Here is a 16,395-nt window from a genome sequence, read left to right on the forward strand (position 1 = left end):
ATAACAATACATATTAAATGAAAATCAATCAATCAAAATCAATTGACAATCAAACATCAAATTCAAAACATATTTAACTGTAAACTGAAACATGACTGGAACAGAAATAGTGTATGAATGCACTTAATCGCTATAAACTCTGAGAGACTTGAATTAGGAGTAGGGTGGTGGGGTGAGACACCGGTAAACATAGAAAAGGTGAGACTTAATTCTTTGTGGTTCACACACACACAAGAGAACACATGCGTGCCGGCTGACACGCATATGCATAGACAGATATGGGCAACATAAACTCAACCACAATAGGCCCATATGTAGCATGCCATCATGTAAACAGTGCCAGACCTGGTCCACATCTGGTTGACATACCACTTACACCAGATCTGACCCAGACCGGCCTACTATGTGGGGGATCATAGTTTCTCCAAACCCAAATTATAAATTGTGGTAAGAAATGAAAATAGCTAACAGTGCCTGGAGTTGTGCTCCACAGAAAACAAACAGTTAATGGGTCAGTGCTCTTCTAGTCGCGTCTTTACGGTAGCGGTGCTCTTCCAATCCCGCAGCACTCGCTCCTTCTTGCGGTCACATCTTGTTGCCAGAACTCCAGTGACGCGGTGACACCGGGTTTCTCTTTGTTATTCATTCACGCTCTGCGTCTTTTCCTTTTCCTCGCTACGTTTATGTTGCAAAACATCTCACGGAGGCGCAGACCCGTTGTTGCCGCACTGTGAATCCTTTCCTGAAGCCTCTTTGGAATCGCTTTTGGATGTTTGTTTGCGGACCGTCAAACAGCCCTGATCCATCAGCCGACGTTAAGACCTCTCAGCCTTAAGGTTCTTATTTAGAAACGATTATATAATCAGGTTAATATTAGCGTTTTTGCGCGTTCGCCTTTGAGCTGCCTTTAACAGCTTCTTATTATTTATCCAGCCAGTGGGTTTTGTTGTAGCAAGAAAATTCCCGTCCGTGTTCATGCCCGATCTGCAGCGCTTTAGTTTTCCATACCATAGCATGAATCCTTTGTTGGGGGCCAACACGCATCTCCAACCGCATCCTCAACCGAGCCAAACGCCTGGACACCCGGACTCTCCTTCAGTCCTCCTGCCCGACGCCGTTTTCGGAGGACCGGACCCGGCGTCTTTTCTGCTGGGTGAGCTGCCTGCCTCTGGGCCTGATCAGTCTGGGCCTGACTTCACCGCACCCTCACAGACCTCAACGTACCTCCACCACAATCACAGCAGCCCCTACCAGCACCGCGCTGTGCCGCATCCACCTGCAGCCATGGCTCTCAGAAACGACTTAGGATCCAACATCAGTGTCCTCAAAACTCTCAATCTGCGGTTCAGATGCTTTTTGGCCAAAGTGCACGAATTAGAGCGCAGAAATAAGATTTTAGAGAAGCAGCTGCAACAGGCGCTGGATGCCAACAAGGGCAGCCAAGGGGGATGCTGTGAGAACAGGGCGCTTACTCAAGAAGCAGGTGTGCAGACTGGATTTGTTGGTACTATACCCCTCAGGCCCGGCTCCCTTCCCTTCCACAACACCAACAACTCAGCCAGAAGGCCAACAACACTGTTCACACCACCACTCACATCAGCACTCCCGCCTGCAGCCGCTGAGAACACCATTTCTACCCAGACAGCTAACCCAGCCATCATTATCAGCCAGTCATCGCCCTGTGTGGACTCTCCTGGCTCTGGCTTCAAAACTGTCCCCAACACCATCACAGGCCCGGGCTGCCCCGCCAACCCTCCTCCACGGTTTCTCCCAGGCACCATCTGGTCCTACAACCACACCCGCAGGTTCGGCCCCGGTGCTGAGCGTATCACCAGCCCAGGAGTGTCCTGGGTGCACCCGGATGGAGTTGGGGTCCAGATTGACACCATCACTCCTGAGATAAGAGCCCTCTATAATGTCTTGGCCAAAGTGAAGAGGGAGAGAGACGAGTATAAACGCAGGTAAATGGAATAAAACCTTTTTATTAAAGTTATAGCAGGCCCACAGGGACATTTCCACACAGTGTGGGGTTGTCCTCTACTTTTCTTAATGCTCTACTTTGGAGGAGTGAGCAGAGCAGTAAAGCAGTTCCATACCAGCTGTCTCCAGCAGGAGCTGAGTGAGCACGAATCGTCTCCATCAATCACCTCCAGCCTGACCCTGCATATCTGACCACAGAGGCAGGTGGTGCTGCTAGAAATACTCCCAAAAGAAAAAAGAGCACGCCACAGGCTAAATATAAAGAAGAATGAAGGCCAAACTTCAGTGGGGACATGTTACTGTGGGATCAGTCCGCAACACAGATGTTCACTTCAGGGCTTAAGGGCTGACTGCACCAGTGGCTTAGTTTACAGGAATATTAGGGAAAATCCATCCTGAAATAGAGCCCATCAGACTTTAAATATGTGAAATGAAAACACCTCTCAGCAATAGAGTAATGGCATTTTTGACCACCACATTTTTATAGACAAAACATCCAGTTGACTAATCAGGAAATATAAATAGGGATGTGAATAAATGAGCTGTTCTTAGCCCACAGCAAGTTAATCATCATCACTGCCCGAGTTTACCTTTAAGTTCTCGGACAAAACAGCTCTTGTCTGAATGTGCCACCTGCTGACATCACCAGTTCAAATCTGGACGCACTAGTTTCCAGTTCAGGGAGACAGCTGTCTGTACATGTGGGCGATGACCTAACTTCAATGTGATTTTTTTTTTTTTTAGGGTGGACTTTACCTTTTAAATTTTCGGTCAAAACAGCCCAGGTCTTATAAATTCTCTATGGATTTGGGGGATGTCTGAGTTAACTGCAGCAGGCGCGTTCATTGCTGAATTCCCCTCATATTATGTCCAAATGAAGAGCCACAGAGATGATGATGACCACACTATAGTGGGCTCTTTGTTTATGAGGGAGGGGAATGACCGTAACAGCTCAGGACCATATCACATCAGACATATTAGCTTGTATGCAGAGACATGAGGGTGGAGGTTACCTCTGTTCTGCCTAGTTCCCACACTCAGCTTTCTGTAAGGGGTCCTGGCTGTTCTCAGTCTCTGTGAGCTTGTTGTAGGTGTCAGTTTACCTCAGGACAATGGGGAGATTAAAACCTGCTTCTTCAAGTGAAACTCACACCATCAGATTCATGGCCCTGTATATAAATATTTTAATATTTAATAATTGAATGTCTGTTATCTCTATCAGATTGTCCTAAATCTTGGAAGTGCATTTTGTATTTTTTCAAGGACGTTCCTCTCACACTCCTCCTCCTGCTTTGCCCTCCCTCTGTCACTGCCCCCCAACCTCCCCAACACCCTCCTTATCTCACATTCTTTTTCTCACATAAACCCGACACAGTCCCGCACAATGAACACATCCCCTCTCATGCTCTCCATCTTTTCTCCTACTGCGCATTTCCCCTCTCTGCACTCCATGCTGTCTCTGCAATGCAGCATGCACTGCAAGATGTAACTGCTGGGGCTTTGGTTTGCAGGAAGAAGCATTTCTCATCTTTCTGCGCATTCTCACCTTACTGGTCAAACAAGCATCCTCCATAACAGCGACTCCCGTTTCCTGACTCAGGTTCTTTCGGATTTAGTATTCCCAGAGCATCTCGACGTGCTGCAGAATTCTGCATTTCAAGCAGGATTTATTTATGAGGCTACAGACTGCAGTGAGCAGACATTTACGGTGTACATGTGTTGTGTTGAAGTCACAGAATCTGAGATCACAGACGAGATCTGTTATTGGGTTTTTTCCATGTACAAGTTCAGATTCATGGGCCAGTCGCTTTAGTAACAATATGCAATAAAAGAGGACACAATTCACCAAAGAATCAATGAATCGCCAAATTACTCACAGTCACTCCTATTCACTAGTCTAATTACAACCAGTTTTTATATGCATCTGGTGTCGCTGTATTCAGTGACTAAAATCGTTTTCCCATTTTTGTGCATTGATATCCAGTATCTACTGACCAGTATTTTACCAGGATTTTCTCCACAGCTGAGTGCCAAGTACCTTTTGGGTGACAAACTACCTAGCGAGGCAGGGATCTACATTGTGATTCAGTTTTACTCACTTTCAGTTTTTTCAGCACCGATCTTTGTGTCCGTTAAGGTACAGACAACAAAGTGGTTTAATTTTTCATCTCTGTGCTTCTTAGATGGGAAGAAGAATACACTATGAGGATGGATCTGCAACAGAAGATTGCAGACCTACAGGAGGTAATGCTATACAGGCCTGTAGGCATATATGGCTGCAGCAGACCAAGAGTGTGTGTGTGCGTGTGTGCGTGCGTGCGTGTGTAGAGTCCTTACTTTGGGTCATTAATCAGCTGTTTGTAATATTTATTAAGCTAAGATTTTGTCTGCTTTTCAGGTGTGCCTGCAATAATCAAAGTGTTAGTGGTGAAGCAGCTTACATGATAAAGATGAAAGGACTACACTGGTGATAAGGCAGTTTTCATTAAAAATTGCCTCACTGGTGAGCTGTAAGCTTTCACTCTGCTGGAATTCATGATTTCCTCTGTGCAGCTTGCATCAGCTGGTTCAGCAGGTTCTGACTCAAACGTCACACTCACTTGAAATTGGATTTCTTCTTTTTTTTTTTTTCGACCACTGGCTATCCACTGATTAAAGTGTGTGGGTCATTCTCATTTAACGGAATGTAAAAACATCAAGTGTGAACCCGAAGACAACTTCAGTTTTATCTGCTGTCAACTGCTGTCAGGGTGATTGCTATATTTGTGTTTCCTGCTATTGTGTCTTTATAAACTCGGTGGCTGGTTGGTTTCGTTTGTGTGCGAGTGTGTTTGTTTGTGTGTGTGTTTGTGTTTGTGTAGGTGGGTCGGTGGGTGGATGGGAGGATGTGTTTGTGCACGTGCACACATACCCGTGTAATTGTGCACATTTGTGCCATTGCCAGTGATGTTTACCTGACCCCATTTAGGAGGCAGCACAAACACAACAGCTCACGAGCAGCAGCAAAACATAATTTAAGACTGAGTGGGGCTTGACCAATATTGTTGCACATATGAATAAGTCATCAGGGAGAAGAGAGCATTACAATAACCTTAGAAATGTTTAGAGCTCTCAAGAGTAGATTATGCACTTAAGATCTGCAATGTTTTTGTGCACTTGCAGATAGAGCTTTTATTTTGTAGAGGGCCTCTGCTCGCATAATGTAACCTAGGGTTTCCAGTAAAGACAGAGGAAGACGTCTCTGTGGTTAAGATGTTTGCACTTGGTGCTTACGTGTGTACGTTTTTATGGCTTCTTTTATGTGTGCAGGACCTGCAGGAGAGTGAAGGATGCCAAGATGAGCTGGCTCTCAGAGTTCAGCAGCTGAAGGCAGAGCTGGTTCTTTTCAAAGGCCTCATGAGCAATGTGAGCACAGTCACAACCCATACTGCCACAGACCAGTCATACACTGTGGCAGCTGTTGTCAGTAATCGGCTATGCTTGTCCCTTATCTCAGTGGATAAACTGTCGCATTCATTTCCCGAAATGTACCACTATCCAATAAGACAAGTATTTATAAGTTCTAAAGTTAAGAACGACATGTCAAACAAAACTCTGATTCAAACAAATCTGAGTCAAATGTCAGTATACCATTTACTAATGCCTTTTAGATCAGTGATAAAGAAAAAACCATTGGGTTGCCAGCTTGTGAAAATCTCTCTGGCTACTTTTCTTTTTTTTTTTTTTTTTTAAAAGAAAGCTATGACTTTACCAACTATTTATGTTCTTATTTACCTATAAAGCTTTAGTAAACTCTATAAACTGTTACTAATAGCCCCATTATTTACACATTAGAACCCTCCATAAAGGGTTCTGTATCCTAAAGTGCTACTATAACAGTTCTTTTATCAGGCTCACTGTTCTAATAAGTCTCCATCCTCTCTGTAGAACCTGTCGGAGCTCGACACTAAGATTCAGGAGAAAGCCATGAAGGTGGACATGGACATCTGCCGCAGGATTGACATCACTGCTCGTCTGTGTGACGTAGCACAGCAGAGAAACTGTGAGGATGTGATCCAGATGTACCAGGTACCAGGGTTAAAAGCTGAGCTGAGCTGAGCTGTGCTCTTTTTATCTCCATGTGTTATTAAATTTACTCGCAGACCCTTTAAATCCTGAATATATCCCCCCAGGTCCCAAACAACCAATCATCCGTAAACTGTCGGCGGAAACAAACTCCTCTGCCATTTAACGGGAACGAGTGTGACGAATCTGTGAGTACCTCTGAAAGTGACGGAGGCGTGGGCAAAGAAGAGGAGCACTGTGGCTCATCAGCCAATCACATCAACGAGGAGATGCAGAGGATGCTGAACCAACTGTGAGTGGTCTGACGATGAGGCTTATGACTAAAATGGAAGGTGTCCTTCACTGCTCCACTGCTAAATGTTACTTTTCAATGTGTGTTTGTATTTTTTTTTTTTTGTTCCAGGCGTGAATGTGAGTTTGAGGATGATTGCGACAGCTTGGCCTGGGAGGAGACTGAGGAGACACTGCTTCTTTGGGAGGACTTCCCAGGATGCACTCTGCCTCCTGATCCCACCCACCCACCAGGAGAGGTAGGCTGTGGCCAAAAATAAGTAATTTCAATACGAATTTCAGGCTCTGATACTAACGACTGAGAGCATGAACTAGATTGAGATTCATGGAATGGACACAAAAATGATCAACTTAACTTTAACTTTATAATATTCAGAGTTTGCTGACTCAGCTTCAAAGTATATTCTACAGTCACTTCTTTATTGCATCTACCACTTGTACATGTATTTTTTTATTACATATATAAATAAATAAATGCCTGGCCTGTTTGCACTGTCATGAGAGAAAGGGAAGGATCCTTTTTGTCTTTGTCATCCTTGAGACAACTGTATGATACAAGATACTGACACTGTTCAGATTTCTAGGAAGCTTTTAAAGCTCTGATGTCCTGAGCAGAGTTGATGTGCGTTTCATCTCAGGCAATGACTGTCTGATTCAGCTGCATCTCTCACAGCCAACTCCACTGACCTTCACAGCTCTACTGGGACATGGCCATTTCTGGAGGAAGCAACCACCCACACACACACACACACACACACGCGCGCGCGCGTGCGTGCAAATGCAGTCTGTGGCCTGTATTAGTGTATGCTGTGTTTGTTTCCAAGAAGTGCATGTAGGTATTTGTTTTCATTCACTGCCTGTGTGGTATTTGAAGAGTTTGTTGTACCTTTGAAGGGGGGAGCTGCATTATTCAGTGAAATCTGAGCAGACGGGAGCATAAAACCAGCGGTGCATTAACAGTATTGTCATTTACTTTGTGTCTGATTGTTAGATGGTTAGCACACAAACACATGTTCTGTTGGCATTTAAGTCATTTGACTTAAGTTTTCCAACTTGAGAAGAGGTGGAGTTGGTGAGAACATAACTAATTCAGTCTTTCCCTGCCTTCATAAGTGTGAAAAGGTTATTTAATTCCATATTCAGATACTCTGGGTACGTATTTCAGCACAGTCAAAATCTCTCTTCTCTGTCTCTCTCTACAAGGAGGACTGTCTGGAAAAAGTGATTAATGACACCGAATGTCTGTTTAAATCCAGAGAGAAGGAATACCAAGAGACAATTGACCAGATTGAGGTCAGACATCTATTTCATTTTTTTTTTTTTCGAATATGTCAAAGATGTTGTGTGCTCATACATTCATTTTTTAATGTTATCAGTTACTTTAATTTTTTTGGGCGGTCTTGATTGTTCTCATGTCCTTTGTATACTCAGTTTACGATGCAGCAGCTTTAGTATGATGCATGTTTAAGATTCGCCCTCTTTTTTTATAGCTCGAATGCTTCAGTCATATCTTTCTCAGTTTCTCATTCATTCATTCATTCATTCATTTATTTAATTTAATTCCAACTTTTTCTTTCATTCATTAACAAGCAAACTCTTGCAAGTAATTATTATTCTTCATTTAGACCCAAAACCTGTAAAGTACCTGTAGCGAGTATCTTCTGGTACAGGACTGAACCTGTTTTACGGTAAACAGATCAGCACCAGGAACACACCACTTGTTGTGGCCATTTTTTATATTTCTGTTTCCTCCCTTTAGCTGGAACTGGCCACAGCTAAGAGTGACATGAACCGGCACCTGCATGAGTACATGGAGATGTGCTCAATGAAGAGAGGCCTGGATGTCCAGATGGAGACCTGCAGGAGACTCATTACCCAGAGTGGAGACAGGTAACACACACATGCACACACTGGCTTCTGGTCTACAGAACTTTCACAGTGAATAACTGTTTTTTTTTTTTGTTTTTTTTTTTTTTGTTTGTTTGTTTGTTTGTTTTCGTCCGTGACAGTAACTCTGCTGTACCTGCCTCCTCTGACGAGAGTGACCACAGAGAAAATGACAGGTCTTCAGGGTCTCCACCTTCTTTCTCCAGCACTGGGAAGTCTTGACACCACCTCACCCTGGTAGTATGAGACGCCATGATCACGTGACCACCGCTGCATCTGGCTACAGTACCGCACCAATGCAATATACAAGTTATCCAAGGCAACACCATGTTTACATATGACGCTCTTCATTTACTGACTCATATCATTTGTTAATGTGCTAAACAGGCAAATCAGCTTTGGTCTGAGGAGACTGAGCACTGAAACTCTGAAGGAGTAGCAAAGCTGGATTATTGTCAGGATTCATTATCCTGTGAAAGGTCAAGAGGTTGAAGATTGTAAATGTACTGTAAGTAAATGGGCTGATGTCCCTCTAATGCAGTGAGACAGTGCTGTAGTTGGAGCATAGCATTACTCTTTCACTCAACTCTTGTTAACCCTGGCACCTTACAATAATCTTGCACATATATATATATATATTCAGTAATTGTTGGTCACAACTCTGGCAACTTCAGATCCAATCCATCAAATACACAGTCCTATAATTTACATTCTCTCAACAAACAGGAACTAGATTAATTTCAGTACAGTGGTGGTAATTTAACATGGCACTGTTAAATGAAAAAAGTTTATTGATGAGCTACAAATGTCGGTTTAGTATTGATAATGAACAGTTTGAGTCTTCAGTGAGTTTGAACAGGATTTCATCTTTTAGCTTTTTACTGCCCTACAGCTGCAGATCCGCTGGGGTAACAGATTAATCAGATTAAATCTGATTAAATCGTAAAATCTACGATTTATTTAGCAAAACCTTAAGTGGAAAAATTGTGAAACATAACCAAAACATTAGCTGTGTGTATGCTGGAACAGCAGAGTCGTGTCTCTGAAAACCAACACGCCTCTTCATTCTCTTGAACAATATTGAAAAAAGGTTAAATTCTTGCTGTTGTGTCATAATAACAGTCTTCTGTGGTCATATTTATACATTTATCTGCTTTGAACTACATGCATTTAAACAGTTTGATAGTGTTATTTTCAGTGACATCTACGAGACACAGATGTTTCATCAAATCTACAGATAACTGGTCAATAGCTTCACTTTAGTTAAAATACATTGGTCAGTCAGCATCATCGCTGTGCCTGACAACATCGCAGCCCCTCATCTGTTGAGATGCATTGAAACTCACAGAAAAGACAGCTTAAAGTTTATCAGTGCCAGTAGCATGTTAGCAGGTTCGGTCTTTTTCTCTGTCTGATACAGTGAAAACAGTGTAAATGCTGTCTGTACCTTCTCACAGCTTATCACTTTCATCTCTGTGTCACTGACAGACAAGAAAATTATAGTATGATTTCCCTGACACCAAGGTTATAATGTAGGAGCTGTTAATATATTTTCAGCAGTGATGCTTAAACTACAGGGGAAGGCATAGGTTTTTAGAACAGAGCTGCATGGTTGAACAGAGACACTTTAATAGTGAAAAAACAAAAAGATGGTGATTAAAATAATGTAAAATAGCCACTGAGTGCCAAAATAAAACCAATACATTACCAGGAAATTAATGAAAAAAGTTACTAAATATAATGTAGCTGCTGAAGCTCACCGAGGTGCTTGATGTATATAACTAAAATTATTTTTGAGCCTGTAAACATTTGCACATAGAAGAGCAAAGCAAAAATGTACGGTACGAAACAATCAGCACTATTACTTGTAAAACGTGTAAAAAAAAAAAAAAAAATAACGTCAACACACTGGAAATAGAAAACTATATTTGTTTCTATTTAGATTTTCTCATCTTTAATATGTTGCTGCAGGTGGTCTACTAGAATAATGAATTTACATGTACATATATGTCTATTTTACAATTTCTATTTATGTTTTCTGGGCACATTTAACCCCAAAGTTAATCAAAACATTTTGCTGCAGTAAAAACATGTATTAGGATATTGCTGGAAAATATCACTGTTAGGGGAACACCCCCTATCAATCATCACCCATCATCATGTATTGTCTAAATATAGCTCTGAGTGTAGTTTCTTATGTGTGGTTGGTGGAGGTGGAATGTCTCTACTACGATGCTTTGTTACAGTAATAAAAATGGGAGGGGGACAGATTTGAAGCTTATATAAATCGATGCATGTGTGGACGCTTGAATCAGATGAATGCTGAGCAGGATATGTCATTACTGTATGAACAGCAGGGGAAAGTCAGAGTTAAATTGTGAGAGACATAAAACATTATTTCCCTTTGTATAATTTTACTTTGGCGCACTGAGTGAGTTTATGTATGCATGTGCCAGCGTGTATGTTTTTGGGGTGTTGTGTCTGTATAGTGAGTCTTTTTAAAACTTTCCCTGTGGTAAATATACAGCATGAAGAAGAAGACACAAGTCCGGTCTCTGTACATCAGTGTTACTTCAGTAGACTGAGATGTCTTTTGATATTTATCACCTCAGAAATTGGTACCATTGGTACTCTATGAGTGTATGTAGTGTAAAGTCAATTTAAAAATAAATAGTGAAAACAATTAAGTATAGAAATGCAAATGCTTCAGCGAAATGACCATCGGATGGCTTCGATATTATATGTGTAAAGGAAATATAGCTTTGAATAAATGCTTGTGTTTAAAGACTGCAACAGAAGAATGCCCACGGTCACACGCCCACGGTCACACACCTGAAAATACACTTACAAAGCTTTGAATTAAGATCGAATGAACTGATTGGAAATTATGATGGTTAAAAACTGTTTCGTCTCTTCTTCTGTGCCTTTACACAGGAGTAAGCCTTCTCTCAAAAGATCTATTATATTCTGCGTATATTCAACTTGATCGTAATCCAGAATCTTGATCTACAGATGTGACTTTGCAGCTTTAAACATGAAGACAATAATTTTGGCTACAAGGCTTCTTTGCAGAGCTGCAGTATGTAACGTGTTGACAGACTGAAAGAATAAAGATGCAACTGAGAAACAAGATTATTGTATTTGCATTCAGTCTTTTCTGCCTGCCTTAAAGTTCATCTAAAGCATTGGAAAGTTACATTTAAACCAAATCAAATGCAGAATCTCTTTCATTTAACATTTAACTGATGTAAAAAGAAGCCAGAAGCAAACATTATAGAACATCCCCAAAAACTACATACAACAGAACTTTTTGCTATCAAATCTTCTTGTAATATACAGTTTTACAAAAAGTATGTGTTAAATCAGAAATGAAACTGGCCACCACTATCAGCAAGATCTGCACTTCCACCCTGTTTTAGACAGTTCAGTTTACTGAAAAGATTCTTACTCTTCATTCTTAAGATCTTAAAAGTTTGTGGAAAATAATGAGGCTTTGATTCATCTGTTAGTCAGAGAGCAGATGATTCTGTGCGGGAGCTGAATGTGTAAACATAGACTGGTGGGCGGGGAAGACAGGAACACAGGAAGATCTAACCAGGTAAGGAAACACTGACACAGAGCATGAGTAAAGTGTGTGAGGAGACAAAGAGAAAATAGAGAGAGTAAGAAAGAGTCACACCTTAAGGAAGTTAAGAAAACAAAAAGGAGAACAAAAGGTGCATCACATAGAAGGTAAATTTGTGTTTTTTTTTGTTCAATTTTTCATACCTTTTATTGTCAGATCTTACCGATGATATATTTTTCTGGCGCACTTAGCTTTACAGAGTGGGACCTGCCTTTTCAGTGTTGTTTATAGATGAACACTTTATATCTTCTATTTTAATATTGTCTGAAATTTTCTCCATAGAATGGGCCTTGTGCAATATTTCATTTTTATCCTGATGTTAACTGCACACTTGGCATTCACCTCTCCAACGGTAACAATGTTCTTCCTCTTAAGTGTATCTACCTACACTTATTTCTTTCTCAAGTACAAGAACCAGTTCTAATTATGAAACGTATAAACATGCAGTATCCAGGGCTTTGTTGTAGTATTATAATAGCTCATGTCTTCTTGTGCTGTGTCTGTTAACAGCTCCTGCTTATTTGCCCTTCTGGTGGCCGTAAGTGTGAAATGTGCCCACCAGGTAAGAAGAGCAAGGAGTTTGGCATAGGCTTGATTTATGTCTGTTTATTTTTCTGTCTGTTCCTTCTTTAGCTTTGACTTGTTTTTAATGAATGAATCAGCAATGATTAATATATGGAAACAACTATGAAACACTGAGGCATACAGAATCTTTCTGTCTTTGTCTCTGTTTTTCTGCACATCTCTTTGTCTTGATGAAGAATGACGCATTCTGCACGCTGAGTTTGTGCAGTATGACCACATCCTTAATTAATATGCACTTTGGGCAAGCAGGCTTGCTGTGCTTTATTTGTACTATGTGTTTCTTTCTGCTCTGTCAGGTACATTTCTTAAGGGTTGTACACACAACGGACGCCAAGAGTGTGAGCCCTGTCCTGCTGGACAATTCATGGATTTTTTGAACTGTGAAGACGACTGTACTCCTTGCTTTGCAGACTGCAGAGCAGGTAAAGTCATTTTTACTGAGTTAACAATGTCCCTGACAGGACTGCTATGATACGAGTGACCTTTGGGTTTCTATTATAAACTGAAAATCTGTTAATAGCAACACTAAGCATTTTGCATTTCCAGAAATTAACTTTCACTATGATTACATTTCCTAAAATCAGCTCTGTTTTCCTCTCAGATTATAATCTGAAGGTGGTTCAGAACTGCACCAGAATTACCAATATAAAGTGTGTCTGTGAGGATGGTTTCAAATGCCTTGACGTGGACCAGATCACAGGGAATTGCAGACTCTGTGACAAGATCCAGGAAACAACCATAAAGGGTAAAATCCTGAGAAATGCAGACTTTCAACTCTGTCACAATAAGCATGTCTCAACCAGCGGGGGGCGCTCATCATAAACAATATATTTCTGAGGTTCTGACATGAGTTATTTACACATTTAACAGTAATAAAAAATATTGTCACAGCTCTACTCTGTCACAAAAGTATAAGCAATGTACAGATCCTTTACCTAGAATAACACAATGAGAAAAGAAACCATTACTAAGTCTGAATGAACTCGTTCTTAATTAAACATAAGCAAGTAAGCATTGACCACATCCCCCATTAGAGTGGTCTTCCTGATGAATTAAAGAGCTCCCTAAAAACAAGCAAAGCGTTGCAACTGTGGAGGATTTTCTGAAACCTTAATCCATTGGACAAATAATGCAAAAATCTAATTTGAATAGGAACTACAGTTGTAAATATAATGCACTGAGCTATAGTAAAAACAAAACTCCCTGCTGAAATGTAGCGATGCGTTGGTGCTTCAAAACAGAAGAAGTGATGATAAAGGTATTTGTTTCTGTGTGAGACATGGTAACATCACCTGACAGCAGCACAAAAAAATCTTGTTAAGCCCTAGGTGTTACACATTCATCGTTGCATATTCTTAACTATGAACATTAATGAATCAGATTTTCCCAGTAGGCTCTCTGATTCCTCCTAATTATTTATTTATTTGTTTTTGTCTTATACTGATATTTTCCAAAATTATCTGTCCATGACAGCGTGGGGAATGATCAAGCTGTTCTCTCTCTCTCTAAACTATAGACTTTTCAGACTTTTTAGATGTTCATCTGTTTACCATGTTTCGCTTGTTGCCTGAAGGCTGTTACCATTACTAAGACCTGTGTGTGACAGTTCGTTTTGTCCTGTGTTTTTTCCTCTGAAAAACCTGTGACGTTTCCGTTCTTCAGAGGCAGCAGCAGCTGTGACCTCAGGAAAAGATAAGAAAACACCTTCCTCAGCTTTCGCACAGCAGAGCAGCACTTCTGCCAAACCCTGTCCATTTCCCAAGTAAGTCATACATTTCCTGAGATAAGGTCTGTTATAGAGTTATAGAGTATCATCATTGTTAAAGTTGTTTTAGCACTTGGTACAGACATGTAGGGGTTCCTTTTTCATATGTGAGATACTTGCCCCGTGTCTCCCATAGGTGTGGCCTTCAAACCGTGTCACCGACATCCATGACTGGTGAGTGTGTAAACGAGGTGTGTGAGAAAACTTTGGACACTATACTGGACAGTATGAGTCTAGAGATGGGAGTGAGTCAATCTATCCACCACGTTGGGCCCAACTCACCCACTAACTAACTTTTCCTGCAGCTCCACCTGCAGGGTGAAGTATTCACATGTGTTGTGAAATAGCTTCACAGCTGCTGGATCAAATGGCACAAAAAATTTGAAAGGCCTCAACAAATCGAATGATATCAGTGATATCCACTGTCTTTTGGTCTAGACTACAGTGAAATTCACTCTTTCACACTTTGACTGACACATCTTCACGGCTGTCATAAGAATTGTCATGACATTAAGTTCAGATATTTATGTTACACTTAAGATGAATTGTAATATTTTTGTCTGACCCTGCTCCGTCTTCAGATTAAACCATTCGGTCCAAATGGTTTATGACAAATACACGCAAAAGTGGTGGTGTTCCTATCATCCTCAGTTGTACCTTATGTTTTACTGATAATTAGCTAGCACTACATCCAGCTACAGCCACACAGAGCCACAAGTGTGATTCTAGTCTTGTGTCTTTGTCTCAGAGACTCAGCTGGCAGCCATTTTGTGTCCAGTGGTTGCTGTGGGATGTGTGGCCCTTGTGATCCTGTTCTGTGTCCGTCGCCCAGGAGAAAAAACATGTTTCAAGGAAGGTAAGATGATCTTTACATATATTCATCTCCAGTACAGGGTCAATGTCTGGTGTCTGAGTTATACTGTTGGTTTGTATCACTTCTGGGAAACAAATATTTCACATAGAAGCCTAGAAATGACTGTAGTTAGAGATTTGTCATGAGCATTGCATATTCTGTATGTTTAGATGTGCGACAAAAATTCTATTACTCATTACTTAATCTACTGTTTTTCAGCTATTGTAAAGCTGTACAATGAGGTAAGCATCAAAAGGATTCTGGGGTTTATTTTTGTATTTACATATATGGCATCATTTCCTTTTTTTTTTTTTTGTCCCAAACTGATGTTCATATTCTTTTTGTAGGGAGGACGTGACACTTCTCGCAAGTCAATGGAGTCAGCTCAGCATTTCCCCCGAGACTCATTCAGTGCAAAGCAGCAGCCATCATCCTTTTCAGCAGCAAATCTGGGTACTGATGAGTGATATGGAAACTCTTATGGGAAAAGCTTGACTTACTTGTGTGTGGTCATTAAGAAAATAAAAAGTAAAAGATGCAGCTGTGGTACTGTTCTGATTCTAAGCTGTACCTACTCTATAAACTATAGAGTAGTATAGTAGCATAAACTATAGAGTAGGTACAGCACTTCTGCAGTTCAATTAAAGCTCAATTAAATTCCTTTCTGTGTACTCTGTTTGTTAATGTCTCTGTAGGTCCTGTTCATGTCCACAATCCAGGGACAGTCATCTTTAGCTTGCTCAGTCAGTTTACAGGTCAAGTTGGTCCGACAGTGGAAGGTGGGAAAACGGCGGAAAGAGTGAGCAGCGAAGAAGACGACGAAAGAGACTGCCCTGTGTGTCATCCCACGTCCTCTCCCAGTATTCATCTCTCCGAAGAAGAGCGGAGTGGAGAGATTGACAGCATTTTCTTCCCCTCCCAGGAGCAGGGAAAGGACTGCCACATGTCCAAAGAGGAGGAGCTATGATGCATTGTATAATTCCCAGACTGACCCCAAACGCATTCTTTTGAAGGAAGGAATTACAAAACTGTGAAACTACAAATGAGTGTGGAACATATTCATCTTCCACTGGGGAGACTGAAGGAATCACAGCGACAGCAACATTATTACCTGCAGGTTCTGGGAAAATATATGGTTAGTGCACACCACAAACATTAATTCTATGAGGAATGGCTGCGAGGTAATTTCTGTTGTAAATTATAATTATAAAAAATCCTGTATATACTCTTTAATAAGCTCTGTCAGCGCTATCTAAAGTATTACACCTGAATGTTTAACGTTTATATGATCATTAGGCATTTTAATTACAATAAAATTTTATTTTGAGTAAAAAACAGTCAAAA

General features: G+C 41.0%; 2 protein-coding genes across 2 annotated transcripts; both read left to right on the forward strand.

Annotated features, from left to right (window-relative positions):
* Positions 1-592: 592 nt before the first annotated feature.
* Positions 593-11,353, forward strand: iffo1b (intermediate filament family orphan 1b). The gene is made up of 9 exons (XM_026317470.2): positions 593-1,961; positions 4,164-4,224; positions 5,290-5,385; positions 5,908-6,048; positions 6,153-6,337; positions 6,449-6,575; positions 7,540-7,629; positions 8,096-8,226; positions 8,346-11,353. The coding sequence occupies exons 1-9, from the start codon at positions 976-978 to the stop codon at positions 8,443-8,445; spliced, it is 1,917 nt and encodes a 638-aa protein (XP_026173255.1). The 5' UTR covers positions 593-975; the 3' UTR covers positions 8,446-11,353.
* A 442-nt stretch (positions 11,354-11,795) lies between these two features.
* LOC113136590 (uncharacterized) lies at positions 11,796-16,328 on the forward strand. The gene is made up of 11 exons (XM_026317534.1): positions 11,796-11,955; positions 12,131-12,200; positions 12,359-12,410; positions 12,730-12,855; positions 13,035-13,178; positions 14,096-14,195; positions 14,335-14,372; positions 14,947-15,054; positions 15,271-15,293; positions 15,399-15,504; positions 15,747-16,328. Exons 2-11 carry the CDS (start codon positions 12,132-12,134, stop codon positions 16,016-16,018), a joined length of 1,038 nt encoding a protein of 345 aa, XP_026173319.1. The 5' UTR covers positions 11,796-11,955; position 12,131; the 3' UTR covers positions 16,019-16,328.
* The last annotated feature ends 67 nt before the right edge of the window (positions 16,329-16,395 follow it).

This window comes from Mastacembelus armatus, chromosome 16 (genome assembly GCF_900324485.2).
Source record: "Mastacembelus armatus chromosome 16, fMasArm1.2, whole genome shotgun sequence".
In the NCBI taxonomy this organism is placed as follows: Eukaryota; Metazoa; Chordata; class Actinopteri; order Synbranchiformes; family Mastacembelidae; genus Mastacembelus; species Mastacembelus armatus.